This window comes from Tamandua tetradactyla, chromosome 15 (genome assembly GCF_023851605.1).
Source record: "Tamandua tetradactyla isolate mTamTet1 chromosome 15, mTamTet1.pri, whole genome shotgun sequence".
Classification (NCBI taxonomy): Eukaryota; Metazoa; Chordata; class Mammalia; order Pilosa; family Myrmecophagidae; genus Tamandua; species Tamandua tetradactyla.
This window is the reverse complement of record NC_135341.1, coordinates 72202021-72215116: the sequence shown is the minus strand read 5'-3', so window position 1 is coordinate 72215116 and position 13096 is coordinate 72202021. Positions and strand designations below refer to the sequence as shown.

The window sequence follows — 13096 nt, the reverse complement described above, 5'->3', positions numbered from 1 at the left end:
AGGGTTGGGGGCCAAAACTTCAGGCCTTATCTGCAAAAGAGGGTGTGGGAAAAGGGTTGAATTAGTTGCCATAGAAGTTCCACCTAGATGCTATTAGGGTTAGCTAGGAGGCAGGGCACCCAAAGAACAGAGATAAACCGTATTTGTAGGAAGCAGTATGTTCATACTGTATTGGCTGAAGAGAGCTTTTGTATTGTGAAAACCAGCTAGCTTCACAATAGTAATATATAAACAGTATACTACTCTTGCGCGTCCTGCTTTATAAACCCTTCTTGCAGATAGTTGGGTCTAAAAAAATCCCAACTCATCTCATTCCTGTGAAAGAAATCAAAGAAGACACAAATAAATGAAGAGATGTACTGTGTTCAGGGATTGGAAGACAACATTGTAAAGAAGCCAGTTCTCAGATTTGATTACAAGTTAAACATAACACAAATGAAAATCTTGGCAGGACTTTTTTGTTGACACAGACAAGGTGATTCTAAAATTTATATTGAAGGGTAAAGGAACTAGAATAGCTAAAACAGTTTTGCAGAAGAATAAAATAGGTAGAATCTCATTACTCAGTTTTAAGACTGTAAAATAAAGCTACAGTAATCAAATCAGTCTGATATTGGTGAAGGGTGACACATAGAACAGTGAAACAGAATAAAGAGTTTAGAAATTCACCAAAACAAATATGGCCATTTGAGTTTTGAGAAAAGTGCTGAGGAAATTCATTGGAGAAAGGTAGCCTTTTCAACAAATATGGTGAGAACAATTGTATTTCCATAGGCAAAAAAAAAAAGAACTATGACCTACCTAAACCTCACTCTTTATACAAAGGATAACTGAAAACAGGTTACAAATCTAAATGTAAAACATGAAACTATAAAACTTTTAGAAGAAAACACAGAAAATCTTTGGGACTTGGAGTTAGGCAGAGTTCTTAGACATGAAAATAAAAGCAAGATCCCTAAAAGAAAAAAATTAATGTATAGTACATCATCAAAATTAAAATCTTTTACTGTGCAAAAGGCACTAGTAACAGAATTAAAAACAAGATACAAATTGGGAGAAATATTTGCAAATCAGATATCTAGCAAAGAACCTGTATCCAAAATATATAAAGAACTCTCAGAAGTTCTCAACAATAAGAAAACAGACAACCCAATTTTTTAAAAAAGTCAAAGAACTCTTGAACAGACACTTCACCGAAAAGGATATAAGGATAGCATATAAGTGCATGAAAAGATACCGACACTGTTGACCAATAGAAAAATGCAGATTAAAACCATATGTTGTGGGATACCACTACAAACCTGTTACAATGACTAACATAAAAAATATTGATGTACCACATGCTGGCAAGGATGTGGAGCAGCTGGAACACTCATCCATTGCTAGTGAGAATGAAAAGTGGTAGAGTCATTCTGGAAAAGTTAAATATACACTTAACCATGCGACCTAGTACAGGCATACTTCAGAGATATTTCAGGTTTGGTTCCAGGATCACCATAATAAAGCCAATATTACAGTAAATCACATCAAACAAATTTTTTGGTTTTCTGTTTTTTTATTTTGCATATAAAAGTTATGTTTACACTGTACTGTAGTCAAAGGTACAATTTCATTATATCTAAAAAACAATTACATACCTTAATTTAAAAATACTTTGTTGCTAAAAAATGCTGACCATCATCTGAGCCTTCAGCAAGTCATAATCTTTTTGCTGTTGTGGAGAACAGGAGTGTGTTCTTGACTCAGTATTGGTAGTTGAAGGTTGAGTGGCTGTGGCAGTGTTTTAATTCGCTAATGCTGTCAGAATGCAAAGTACCAGAAATGAATTGGCTTTTATAAATGGGATTTATTAAGTTACAAGTTTACATTCTAAGGCCATAAAAATGTCAAAACTAAGGCATCCAGAGAAAGATAACCTTGACTCCAAAGAAAGACTGATGTACATCACATCAGAAGGCATGTGACTGGTGTCTGCCTGGTCCTTATTCTCCATTCTGTTGCCTTTAGCTTCCGATTCCAATGGCTTTTTCTTTAGGCATCTGTGGGTCCTGACTTAACTGCTCTGGGTCAAAACTCTCGGTTTTATCTCTTATCTTAGCATTTTATGGTAAGGCACATGGTGATGTCTGCTGGGCTGTTGTTCCCCTCTAGCTTCTGTCAGCTCTCTCAGCTCCTCGTGTCTCCTGGGGCTTCTGTATTTCCAAAGGTCTGTGTCTAAGCTTTCTCCATATTGGCTCTCCATTCATTTCCATATGTTTGTGCCTGAGCTCTTTGTTGGCTCTTTTAAGGACTCCAATAAACTAATCAAGACCCACCTTGAATGGGTGGAGTCACATCTCCATCTTATCAAAAGGTCACATACACAATTCGGTGGCACATCTCATGGAAACAGCCTAATCAAGAGGTCTCACCCTACAATATTGAATCAGGGTTAAAGGATATGGCTTTTCTGGGGTACACAACAATTTCAAACAGCACAGGCAGTTTCTTAAAATAAGACAACAATGATGTTACTGCATCAATTGACTCTTCTTTTCACTAAAAATTTCTCTGTAGCATGAGATGCTGTTTGGTAACATTTTACTTACAGTAGAACCTCTTTCAAAATTGGAATCAATCCTCTCAACTGCTTTTTCAACTAAATTTATATAGTATCCTACATCCTTTGTTGTCATTTCAGCATTGTTCACAGCATCTTCACCAGTAGTAGATTCCATCTCAAGAAACATCTTTGTTTGCTTACCCATAAGAAGTAACTCCTCATCCATTCCAATTTTATCATGAGATTGCAGTAATTCAGCCACATCTTCAGGCTCTACTTCCAGTTCTAGCTATGGAAATCCTTGATGGCATCTTCTTCCAATATAAGGCTGTTTCATCTACATTGAAAATCTGTTCTTCTTGTATAGTGAGGCAGAGTAGATTTAGCATAATTTTTAAAGGCCATAAGATTTTTAGAATGATATAGAGCATTCTAAAATCACCAGCCTCATTAGCCCCTACCAATAGAGCCAGCTTGTCCTGTGAAGCTTTGAAGCCAGGCATTGACTTCTCCTGTCTAGCTGTGAAAGTCCTATATAGTATAGTCTTCCAACAGAAGAAGGCTGTTTCATATACACTAAAAATCTTTGTTTAGTGTAGCCACCTTTATCAATTATCTTAGCTAGATTTCTACATCAGCACTTGACATTTCACCTTGCACTGTTACGCTATGGAGACGGCTTCTTTCTTTAAATCTTATGAACCAACAGCTGCTGGCTTCAGCCTTTCATTCTACAGCCTCCCCACCTCTCTCAGCCTTCCAAGAGTTGAAGAGACTTACGACTTTGCTCTTAATAAGGCTTTGGTTTAAGGAAATGTTGTGTCTGGTTTGATCTCTGTACAGACCAGTGAAACCTTGTCCATATCAGCAATAAGGCTGTTTCACTCTCTCATCATTCGTGTGTTCACTGGAGTAGCACTTTTAATTTCCTTCAAGAACTTTTCCTTTGCATTCACAGCTTAGCTGTTTGGTACAAGAGGCCTAGCCTTCTTTATGCCTTCCTCATTAAATTTCCACCTTTTGAATTAGAGATGTGACTCTTCCTTTCTCTTGAACACATAGAGGCCATTGTAGGGTTATTAATTGGCCTAATTTTAATATTGTTGTGTCTCAGGCAATAGGAAGGCCCGAGAAGTGGGAGAGAAATGGGGAACAGCTAGTCGGTAGAACAATCAGAACACATACATTTATCAAGTTTGCCATCTTTTATGGGTGCTATTTGTGGCCCAAAACAATACAATAATAAGAACATCAAGATCACTCACTTCATTGTAACAGATATAATGAAGAAGTGTGGAATATTATGGGACACAGTGACACAAAGTGAGCACGTGCTATTGGAAAAATGGTGCTGAGAGGCTTGGTCAACACAGTGTGGCCACAAATCTTCAATTTTGTAAAAAACAAAAACAAAAATCCAAAAAACACATTATCAATGAAGTACAATAAAGTGAGACACAATAAAACAAGGTATGCCTGTAGTACCATTCCTGAGTATTACCCTAGATATAGAAAGCTTCTGTTCACACAAAAGCTTGTACACAAATGTTTATAATGGTTCTATTTATAATTGTCAAAACTAGGCACCCACGTGTCCAACAGGTGAATGAATAACCACTGGTACCTCCTATACTTGCTACTCAGCAATAAAAAGGGGTGAACTGTTGATGCACACAACTTCGAGATCTGTGAGTCTCGAAGGCAATATACTAAGTTAAAGAAGCTAGTCTCAAAAGGTTACATACGGTGTAATCCCACTTCTGTCACATTCTGGAAAGCAGGAATATAGTGATGGAAAACAGATAAGTGATTGACAGGGATTAGGAGTGGGACAGGGTGTGGGCATAAAGGGATAGCACAAGAACGTTTTTTGGGATGATAGATTGTTCTATGTTTTGATTTTGCTCATAGTTACATTGGTCAGTATATGTTTTAAAATTCAGTAACTGTACACCTAAGGGAGAAAAATTCAATTTTACCATCAGATAATTTAAAGAATAAAAATTTAGAAATATATCAGAGTGAAGAAGAAATATTCTTACGGTTTATAGGCAAATTGTGTCAGTTCAGCATAACCTATCGGTGTTTCCTTGGCATTTCCATTCTAAATCTATCCTGCCCCATTTTTACCTTCCAGCCCTCTGAAGCCTCGCCCTAGGTATAGCCTCAGGTGCCTCTTTCCTTCTTAGAGTCTCTGTGGATTTCCCACCCATTATTGTTTCTAGGCTGCTTCCCGAGTCTCTAAAACATGCTGTAGGGGTGGGACCACCAAGCTGTCCACATGCCCCATGCTGTCTTGAGCCTGTGTCAAAATGAGCACAACCATTCCTGCTCCTGCTGCCACGAGCCCCCTCCCAACCTCCCATGTGACCTGACCTGGTCCTGGTCCACAGCTCCCTGCTTGGTTTCATGCTTCATTGGCATTTCAATGAAGGAATTTATTCTAAAAGCCTGTAGAAAATCTCCAAGTGGCATTGCTTGAATGCACATACTAATTATAGTGCCTGCACTACACTGCCCAGTGGGAGTTGCAGACAGCCTTTCTAAAGTCACATTTTTCTTGGAACCACTCTCAGGTGGCCATTTTCCTCCTGAGGATTTGTCTTACTAAGCTATTAAGAGTGGACAATGGAGACGTGAGCATCTGGGTGGCAGCAGGCTGCTCTGTTGGGATAAGGGATAAAAAATACCATAAACTTCTTCCTTTATCTGCTTTGGCTCAAGCGCCTGCCAGGGTAGAGGGTTCTAGGCAGCTATGGTGTGCTGGGCTCCACTTGCTGTGAAAAGGTTATTTCACAAGATGAAAATCTATACCAAATTAGATACATTGCTGTGTAATTGAAGGTAATGTCCTTTTAGTCACTTATAGATTATACCGTGTAGTACTTTGAGTCTTGTGTTTATGCTAACCTGGCAGTTTTTATTGCTCAACAAAAGACCAAGGTGGCTTTTGATTCTTTCCAGATGCTAACAAATTAGAAGATAGATCTACTGAAGATTATTTTGTCGCTAAGGAGACAAAAGTCTTCTTGAGTATTATCATTCCCCGAGGCACATATTCTTGCCAATTTGAGAGTTGGAAATACTCTGGTTTCTAAAAACAATAACCTAAAGTCTTCCTTTGTTGTTATTACTGAGCATGCCAAAGATGACCATCGAAGAAAGTTATTCGTTTCTCAGTCTCTTTTACTATCTTAGATTCTTACAGAGAGAAGTGCACAGGCAAGCAAGGGTGAGTGGGAGGCTGCAGGGAGATTAATCTATCGTTGTCCTTAGGCAGGTCTCTTTTTGAAAGCAACCAGTGTAGTGATCCCTAGATATTAGTTATTCCCAACAGACTGCTCCCTTGCTGCTAATTTCTTTTGTCAAAATAAAAAAGCCACTTACCACCCTTCATTTGAAATATTTAAAATAGTTCACACTTTTTTTTATCCCCCTCAAGAGAATGAATTTCCATTCACTTAATGGTTCTTTACCAAGAACCTGTTTTGTGAATTCAGATAATTTTCACTTCTTAGTTTTTCTCTAAGTTTAACTCTTAAGGTTGGAGTCCCAAATTACATGAATTGAAAAAAATACTCAATGCTTGCCTGCGATGCATATTGCCAGGCATGCTAAGGATCTGTCTTGCAAAAAGCATGTAACAAACACATTGTTAGTTTTTAAGAGGGAGTTTGATTGATTTATATCAGGAAGTTTAATGCATTCAAACCTCTGTTCTTAATAGAAATTTCTTTTTTCCTAGATTCTGTTTTCTAGTGACAGGAAAATGAATTAGGCACTTTCAGTGCTTTTTCTCCTGTGACCATCTCGGTGACCAAAAATACCTTCTTCTATCAAGTTTTATGCTGGCAGAGAGTTTCCCCCACAGTGTGTCATTTGATGCCTGCAGTAGTTCTATGAGGGGAGCAGGACAGGTGCTTTTACCCATTTTACAGATGAAAGGGCAAAGGCTCAGAAAAGTTAGGGCACTTAATGGATTGCATAGGGATAGTTCACGATGGGGTGGTGATTAAAATTTGGTTTTCTGATTCCTAGATCAGTTCCTTTTCCTCCAAATTAGAGGTATTCAGCCCTGAGAGGTCCCATGCTCCCTTTCTAGAGCTATCCTGAGGTGAAGCCAAAGTTAATTAACAAGCACATAGAAAAACTTAAAATTTAACCTAATTCTCTAACTGTAATACAAAGAAGAAAATAAGGATATTGATTTATAGTCAGAGAACATGTATTTCAGTATAGGGAGGTTGAGCATGTCAGAACAAGTAGAATGAAGTAGATAACTGTTCCTAACTGTAGAGCCATGAGCACACTGCCTACAAATGCAGATGGTACCAGGTGCTTTGTATGGGTGACCACATATGTTACCGACAGGGACGCAGTTTTTCAGAACAGGAAACACTGGGTAAAGTCCTGAACACAGCGAACTACAATCTACTCAAGGTTACATTCTGGAAAATTCAGACTATATTAGATCCATGCAAACGATTCTTTTAGTTTATTTGCAAAGTAAGTTGGGTCTAGCTTCAAGTTTACATGAACATAACATCCCACGGGCCATTATGAAGTTGTTACATGGGATAGTTCTGTGTATTGACAGGCAATGGTGTGCTAGTGAACTCACTCTCTGAATAAAAAAGCCCTGCTTTGTAGTAGCATTTGCTGATTTCTGTTCTGTAAATATTCCCACAATGGCTGATTTCATACTAACAACAGAAACCACTCTGCAAAATTCTTGCACATCAGCTTAGTAGGAGGCAACTCTAGCATACCACTCATCTTGAAAGACATCTAGCATTTCTGACCCTGTCCTCTAAATACCAGTCAAGTTCCCCAAATCATTGTGGTGACAAAAAGTGTCATTGCATGTTTCCAAGACACACCCCTCAGGGGCAGTATTACCCCTGTTAAGAACCAGTGCTTTAAACTATGATGGCATTTTTTATATAAGTGACCTCATCAAGTAGTAGGTGCTTTACCTAGGTAGGTATATATGACACGATACTCGCACCTAGTGTAAAGCCTCCAGCTACCTGTTACTACTGCTTCAGGGAGAGGCAGGCAAAAGGGCAGTGCTTAGCAGACTGAGCTGTGAGAATACTGGGCATCAGGAGAAGCCCCTGGTGCTCACACTCAGTCCTGATGAACCAAGAGCTGCCACGGTGTAGTGAAACTGTCTCATCCTACCTTTCTCAGCATCTTTGGCATCCATGGCTTTGTCAGAACACAGAAGCATCACTCAGATAAAGGAAACCATACTTCAGAGCTGTGACCTGCAGAGTCCATTTCTCCCAGACTCTTTCCTCAGCCCTGTTCATCACCTGAGAAGTTAACAAAATGGCAAATTACTGAAGTGAGTCTCCTTTCCGCAATACTGAGATGATATGCAGTATGGATTAGGAAGGTGCAGAAGTAAATAGCCTATATAATGAACAAATGGAATCAATCACAGGGCCCCAGGAAAACTGAGAGCAAGCTATAAAAACAGTCCTAAATACTGAGAAAAAGGCAAGAGGTAGACATAGTTTTATTAAAGTAGAACATTTGGTTAAAGACTTGTGCTATACAGAAAGGACTAAAGGATCTTTTCTTTCCTGCTGTAGTGTGCACTTGACTCTGAAGTGGCCCTCAGAGTGGGTGGAGAGTTCTTCTTTGACCCTCAGCCCGAAGATGCCTCTAGAAACCTTGTGTTGATTGCAGGGGGAGTAGGAATTAACCCCCTGCTTTCCATCCTGCGACACTCAGCAGACCTCCACAGAGAGTGGGCCAACAAAGGAAGTGGATATGAGATAGGAACAATAAAACTATTCTACAGTGCAAAAAATACCAGTGAGCTCCTGTTTAAGGTAAGGGGGAAAATATACGTCAGAGCTTGTTATAAGCAAAAGTTTTTCTTGTCCATAAAACTTTATCTCAGTTCTGTTTTCTCTACAAAGGGTTTTACAGAGCTTAATCATGTTCAAGTGAGAGATAACCATCGCATTTTACACAGAACAGTTAAAACTGCTTATGGTAAGGAGGCTCCCAGTTAAGTGACAGGATAAGGTAGATTTGGTGGCCTCAAATCTAGAAGTGGATAAGCAAAGAAGTCACCATGGCCCTGAGATTCCATAGTCGAGAGACCTACAAGTGGGCTCATGTGTCATGGGAGTAGGTGAGAAATACATAGTTTGGATCCAACTGGGAAAATGAAACCCCCATCAGTTACATCTGTTGAAACTAAGTACATTTGATGGAGAAGGCGTTCTCTCTGGATTGCTTTGCAGCTGCAAGAACAAGAACAAAAGAACCCCAACAGTTAAAAGACACAACTGTGGTCAGTGAAACTGCTGCTTAATTGCCAATGCTTGAGAAAAAGGAAAAAGAAAAAAACTCCGAGAGAGTTAGTAATATGCATATTCAGATTTCAATTAAAGCCAAATAACCCTCTGTGCTCTGAATGCTCTGGCCTGCTAGGCTACAAACAATATATCTCTAAGTAGAGAGTAGGAGCAGCAGATGTGTATAAAATGGGAGTGAGGTTCAGCATCAGTGGTTGTGCACATCTGTTTTGATTTTTTTTAAATTGTAGTGTGACCAAATATGTTTGACATTCCAGAAAAATATCCTTGATTTAGTAAATGAGTTTCCTGAGAAGATTGCATGCAGTTTGCATGTTACAAAACAGACTACACAAATCAGTGCAGAACTCAAGCCATACATCACTGGTGAGTCCCCTAAAGATATTTTGACTATTTTCAAGCATTTATTAGGTAGACATGCCAGTTAGTTGAGTTTAGATGCTTTATTGTTGGGAGTTGCCAGCTGGGAATATCACTACCTGGGGAACTGAGAGATGATTCATTATGGAAAAGTAAGGAGAAGTTTAGTTCGATTTCCTTTTATATACAGGTTTTTATTAAAAAATATATTTTCTGCATTTTTAGGGGGCATTTGCGTCATCACTGTAGTATACATACAACTACAGTGGATTGGAATTGATTCCATTTGCTATTTAAATTATTTCATGGTTCCTCCTGCTTGAAAGGATTTTACAAAATAGTTCATTTACTTTGCTGAGGGCAGTTTTGAATTTCCACCAAAGATAATTAAGCTAGCTGGCTCATTGAAGATTGTATTATGATCAGCTTCCCATTTTGCTTGCCATCCGTATGGTAAACCTGGAGATGCGCTCTCTGCTTGGGTCTTGGCCATGTGTTAATGTGGATGCCTCCTTAGGTCCATTGCTAAATGGCTCAAGACTGGACTCACTGAGCTTGAGTTACTTTGCACTGTTGCTGAGTTACAGTTAGTCCTTCATTTCAGAATGCAGACATATCTGGCCTAATATGATATTTATTCTTTTCTTTTTTTTTGGTAGAAGGCAGAATAACAGAAAAGGAGATAAGAGAGCATATTTCAAAAGAGACTTTATTCTATATTTGTGGCCCACCTCCGATGACAGACTTTTTCTCCAAGCAACTGGAAAACAGCCATGTTCCCAAACAACACATTTACTTTGAGAAATGGTGGTAAGGAGCAGGCAAAGGCAGAAAAGAGAAAGATGTGAGATCTGCACAGGACAATAACAGATGTTAGATTAAATCATATATGATTTTGGGCAAGAACAACTTCCCTCTGCCTGAACTGTCTTATTTTTTAAGGCTGTGAACTAAGTGACCAGTTGGAGATTAAAAGAAAAAGCCAGTTGACAGGCTCAAAAGATAAACTTTTTGCAAAGACTTCATTGATTAACAACTTCATTGACTTTTTTATCAATAACTGTTTAATGTGTCATTAATTGCTTAATATAGATTTAATATTTTAATCATGAAAATGTGATTTTGTGTGAATTATAGGGTATCTGTAAATTATTTGACAGCAGCTCATATGTCTTATATTCAATAAACATGTTTTAAACACAATATTAATTTTACTTTGAAAATGTAATGTCTTAGTTTACTTTACCATGGCCTGCATCCTTACATCTTTGGATCATCAAAAGTTGGGTTTGGAAACAGAAAAATGTTGTGGAAAATTGCTTTAGGGAATTGAATTTCCAGTATATATTTTTTCTTGTTAGTGAATGTCCTCAGTATGTATACCAACTAATTGTTAGTTTCCTCTAAATGAAACCCTCCCTGTGCCTTGGCTGCCTGCCTTAACACTATAGGGGACTGCCCCTTGTTTGGGACAAAGGTGTTGGTGACTGTTGTTGTTCCCTCTTGAATCTGCCTTCAGTGGCTGACTGGTTGGCTGGCTGAAGAAATGTGTTTAGGATTGATTAGGCAGTATAGCACTTTTTCCGAATCCGGCTTCTCTGCTTTTCATTTCATTGCTTTTCTAGAGTTGTTTCTGGCACCAACATCTTAACACATACTTGTAGAGTGACTGAAAGAAATGAACTAACACTTAACTCCTTGCTAAATCTGGGATTGTGGAGAGAATGTGGAGCTTCACCCCAGGGCTGCTCCAGTGAAACGCTGAGAAGTAGACTGCAGTTCTTGTCTGTCTTTGTTTAGATCCTTAAAAATGCAAAAGAAATCCAGTGGGCCAACTGCACCTAGGCCATCCTTTCAGTGCTGAGCAGGCAGCCTCCTTGGAGAACACTTTAAGGGTAGGGGAGCCAGGGGAAGGACAGATCCTGGTGGAGACCCAGGAGCTTGAGTTGAGGAGACTGTTCTTGAGTTGATGAGAGAAAATAGGTTGCGTTTCTTACCTCACTTGCTGCAGACCCCTTGGTGACTTCTAGGTCTAAACATGGACCTAATTTATGGGACCTGAAAACGGTTGGGAGCACCATCCTCGTGTCTGTGCTTTTTAGACTTTTGTCAAGTTTTAAGCAGCCGTTTGTCAACTATTTGACTTCTAGATTTGAATTGAGTGGGAGGAAGAGAAAGCAGTTTTTCTGTTCATTCAAGGAAATGCTTATCAGCATCAGCATTTCAGAGGTGATGAGATGAAATGGGAGACCTGTGGGCCACTGCAGGGAGCCCTGGCTCATCAGCTGGTCCCAAAGGATCCAGGCTGAGGGATGGACATTAGGGCTGAGTATTCCAAAGGTATAGGAGCACAGCACGGTGAGATTCAGAAATGTGGGCGCAGCAAGGGCTCTTCTGCAAACTGGCAGAGGCAGCTGATGGGGGAGGAGTCCCACCCCCTGCCTTTCTGTGCTGTGAGTGGAGGTGCAGGGTGTACATCCTCAGGGTAGCATGGGATAGGAGCAGCAGTGAAGTGCGGCCCACTGCTCTCTGTCCAAGCGACACTACAGCCTGTGTGCTTGTTTTTGTCAGAGAGCAAGACACCACCTGTCCCAGAGATCCAAGCTCTGCCTGCCTTACTGTCACTACTTGTAAACTGCTAAGATGAACGGTCATGTCTTTTGCCTGAAGCATAGTTCCTTCCAGCTTTGATGTTCCTGGGGCTAAATACTAAACCTTTTCTAGTCTGCTGGCTAAGAATAAATGTCCCAATGCCCTTGTCTGCCAGGCCAATCCAGATCTCTTTGGCCTTCAAATTTAGCTAGCTCCAGCCAGAGTGGCTTGTAATTTACAGAACAGTAGCTGAGAGTATAGACTGAAGAGAACCCTTGAGTTACACTTTCTGGGTTCAAATCCTAGCTATGCCACTTACTAGCTGAGTGACCTTGAAGGAATTAATGAACTGTGTTATGCCTGTTTGTAATTAGACACACATGTGCACACAAACTGGCAGCAACATGTAAAATGGAGATAATAGTTATCTACCTCAAAGTACAGTTATGGAGATTAAATGTGATCATATAAAATGCTTAGCAGAGTATTGGGCACATAGAAGTACTATATGAGTGTGTTAATAATTTGCTATTCCTTGTCCTATTCAGGAGGGATTTCAAGAGGCTGGTTGGCTGATTGTAACCTTCATGTGGGTAGTCCCTGTCTTGTCCAGTGCTGTATCCTCTGGGTTTGACACATAATAGGTAGGACTTCATAAATATTTGTTAGTGGCTGAAAGGACCTGTCCAGAACTGGACAGAACTGGATCAGTGGACTTCTTCTGTGTAAGTTTGTGAAAACTGTGTAAGTTTGTGACATGAGTAGGGTTGCATGTCACAAGCAGACATGCACTCTACTGAAGAGAATATGAGTTTTTCTCAAATTTTAAGTATTGGTGTATGAGCACCAGTCCTCACCAGAAAATAGAGCGAATAGTTCACCATCAAAGGGGCTTTCTGTGAGGCACAGAGGAACTTCTAGACCCACTGGGTGTTTGCAGCTGAGATAAGGATGTTCCTTGGGGCCCTGGTTCTAGTCTACTTAAAAAAAAAAAAAAAGAAAAAAAAAGAAACATTTTATTATGACAGTTTTCAAACAGACCAAAGTAGAGAAGATAGTAAGATGAACCCCTGCATATGCATCACCCAGCTTTACTGATTATCACCATTCTGATGGTCATTTTCACCTACCCTCAATTTCTTTGTTGTTGTTGCTGCTCATGTATTTTAAAGTAAATCCTGGAAATTATATCATGTCTCCTTTAAGTTCTTCAGTCTACATCTCTAACAGATACATCACCATAATATGACCACAGTACTGTCAT

General features: G+C 39.5%; 1 protein-coding gene across 2 annotated transcripts in view; it reads left to right on the top strand.

The window, feature by feature from the left end:
- The window catches only part of OXNAD1 (oxidoreductase NAD binding domain containing 1), a 51058-nt gene extending 40609 nt beyond the window's left edge, over positions 1-10449 (top strand). For both annotated transcript variants that reach the window (XM_077130051.1, XM_077130050.1), the window contains exons 7-9: positions 8143-8385; positions 9138-9246; positions 9900-10449. In XM_077130051.1, the coding sequence (XP_076986166.1) occupies positions 8143-8385; positions 9138-9246; positions 9900-10054 (507 nt within the window). In that variant the 3' untranslated portion in view covers positions 10055-10449. The remainder of the gene's footprint in view (positions 1-8142; positions 8386-9137; positions 9247-9899) is intronic.
- Positions 10450-13096: the final 2647 nt, after the last annotated feature.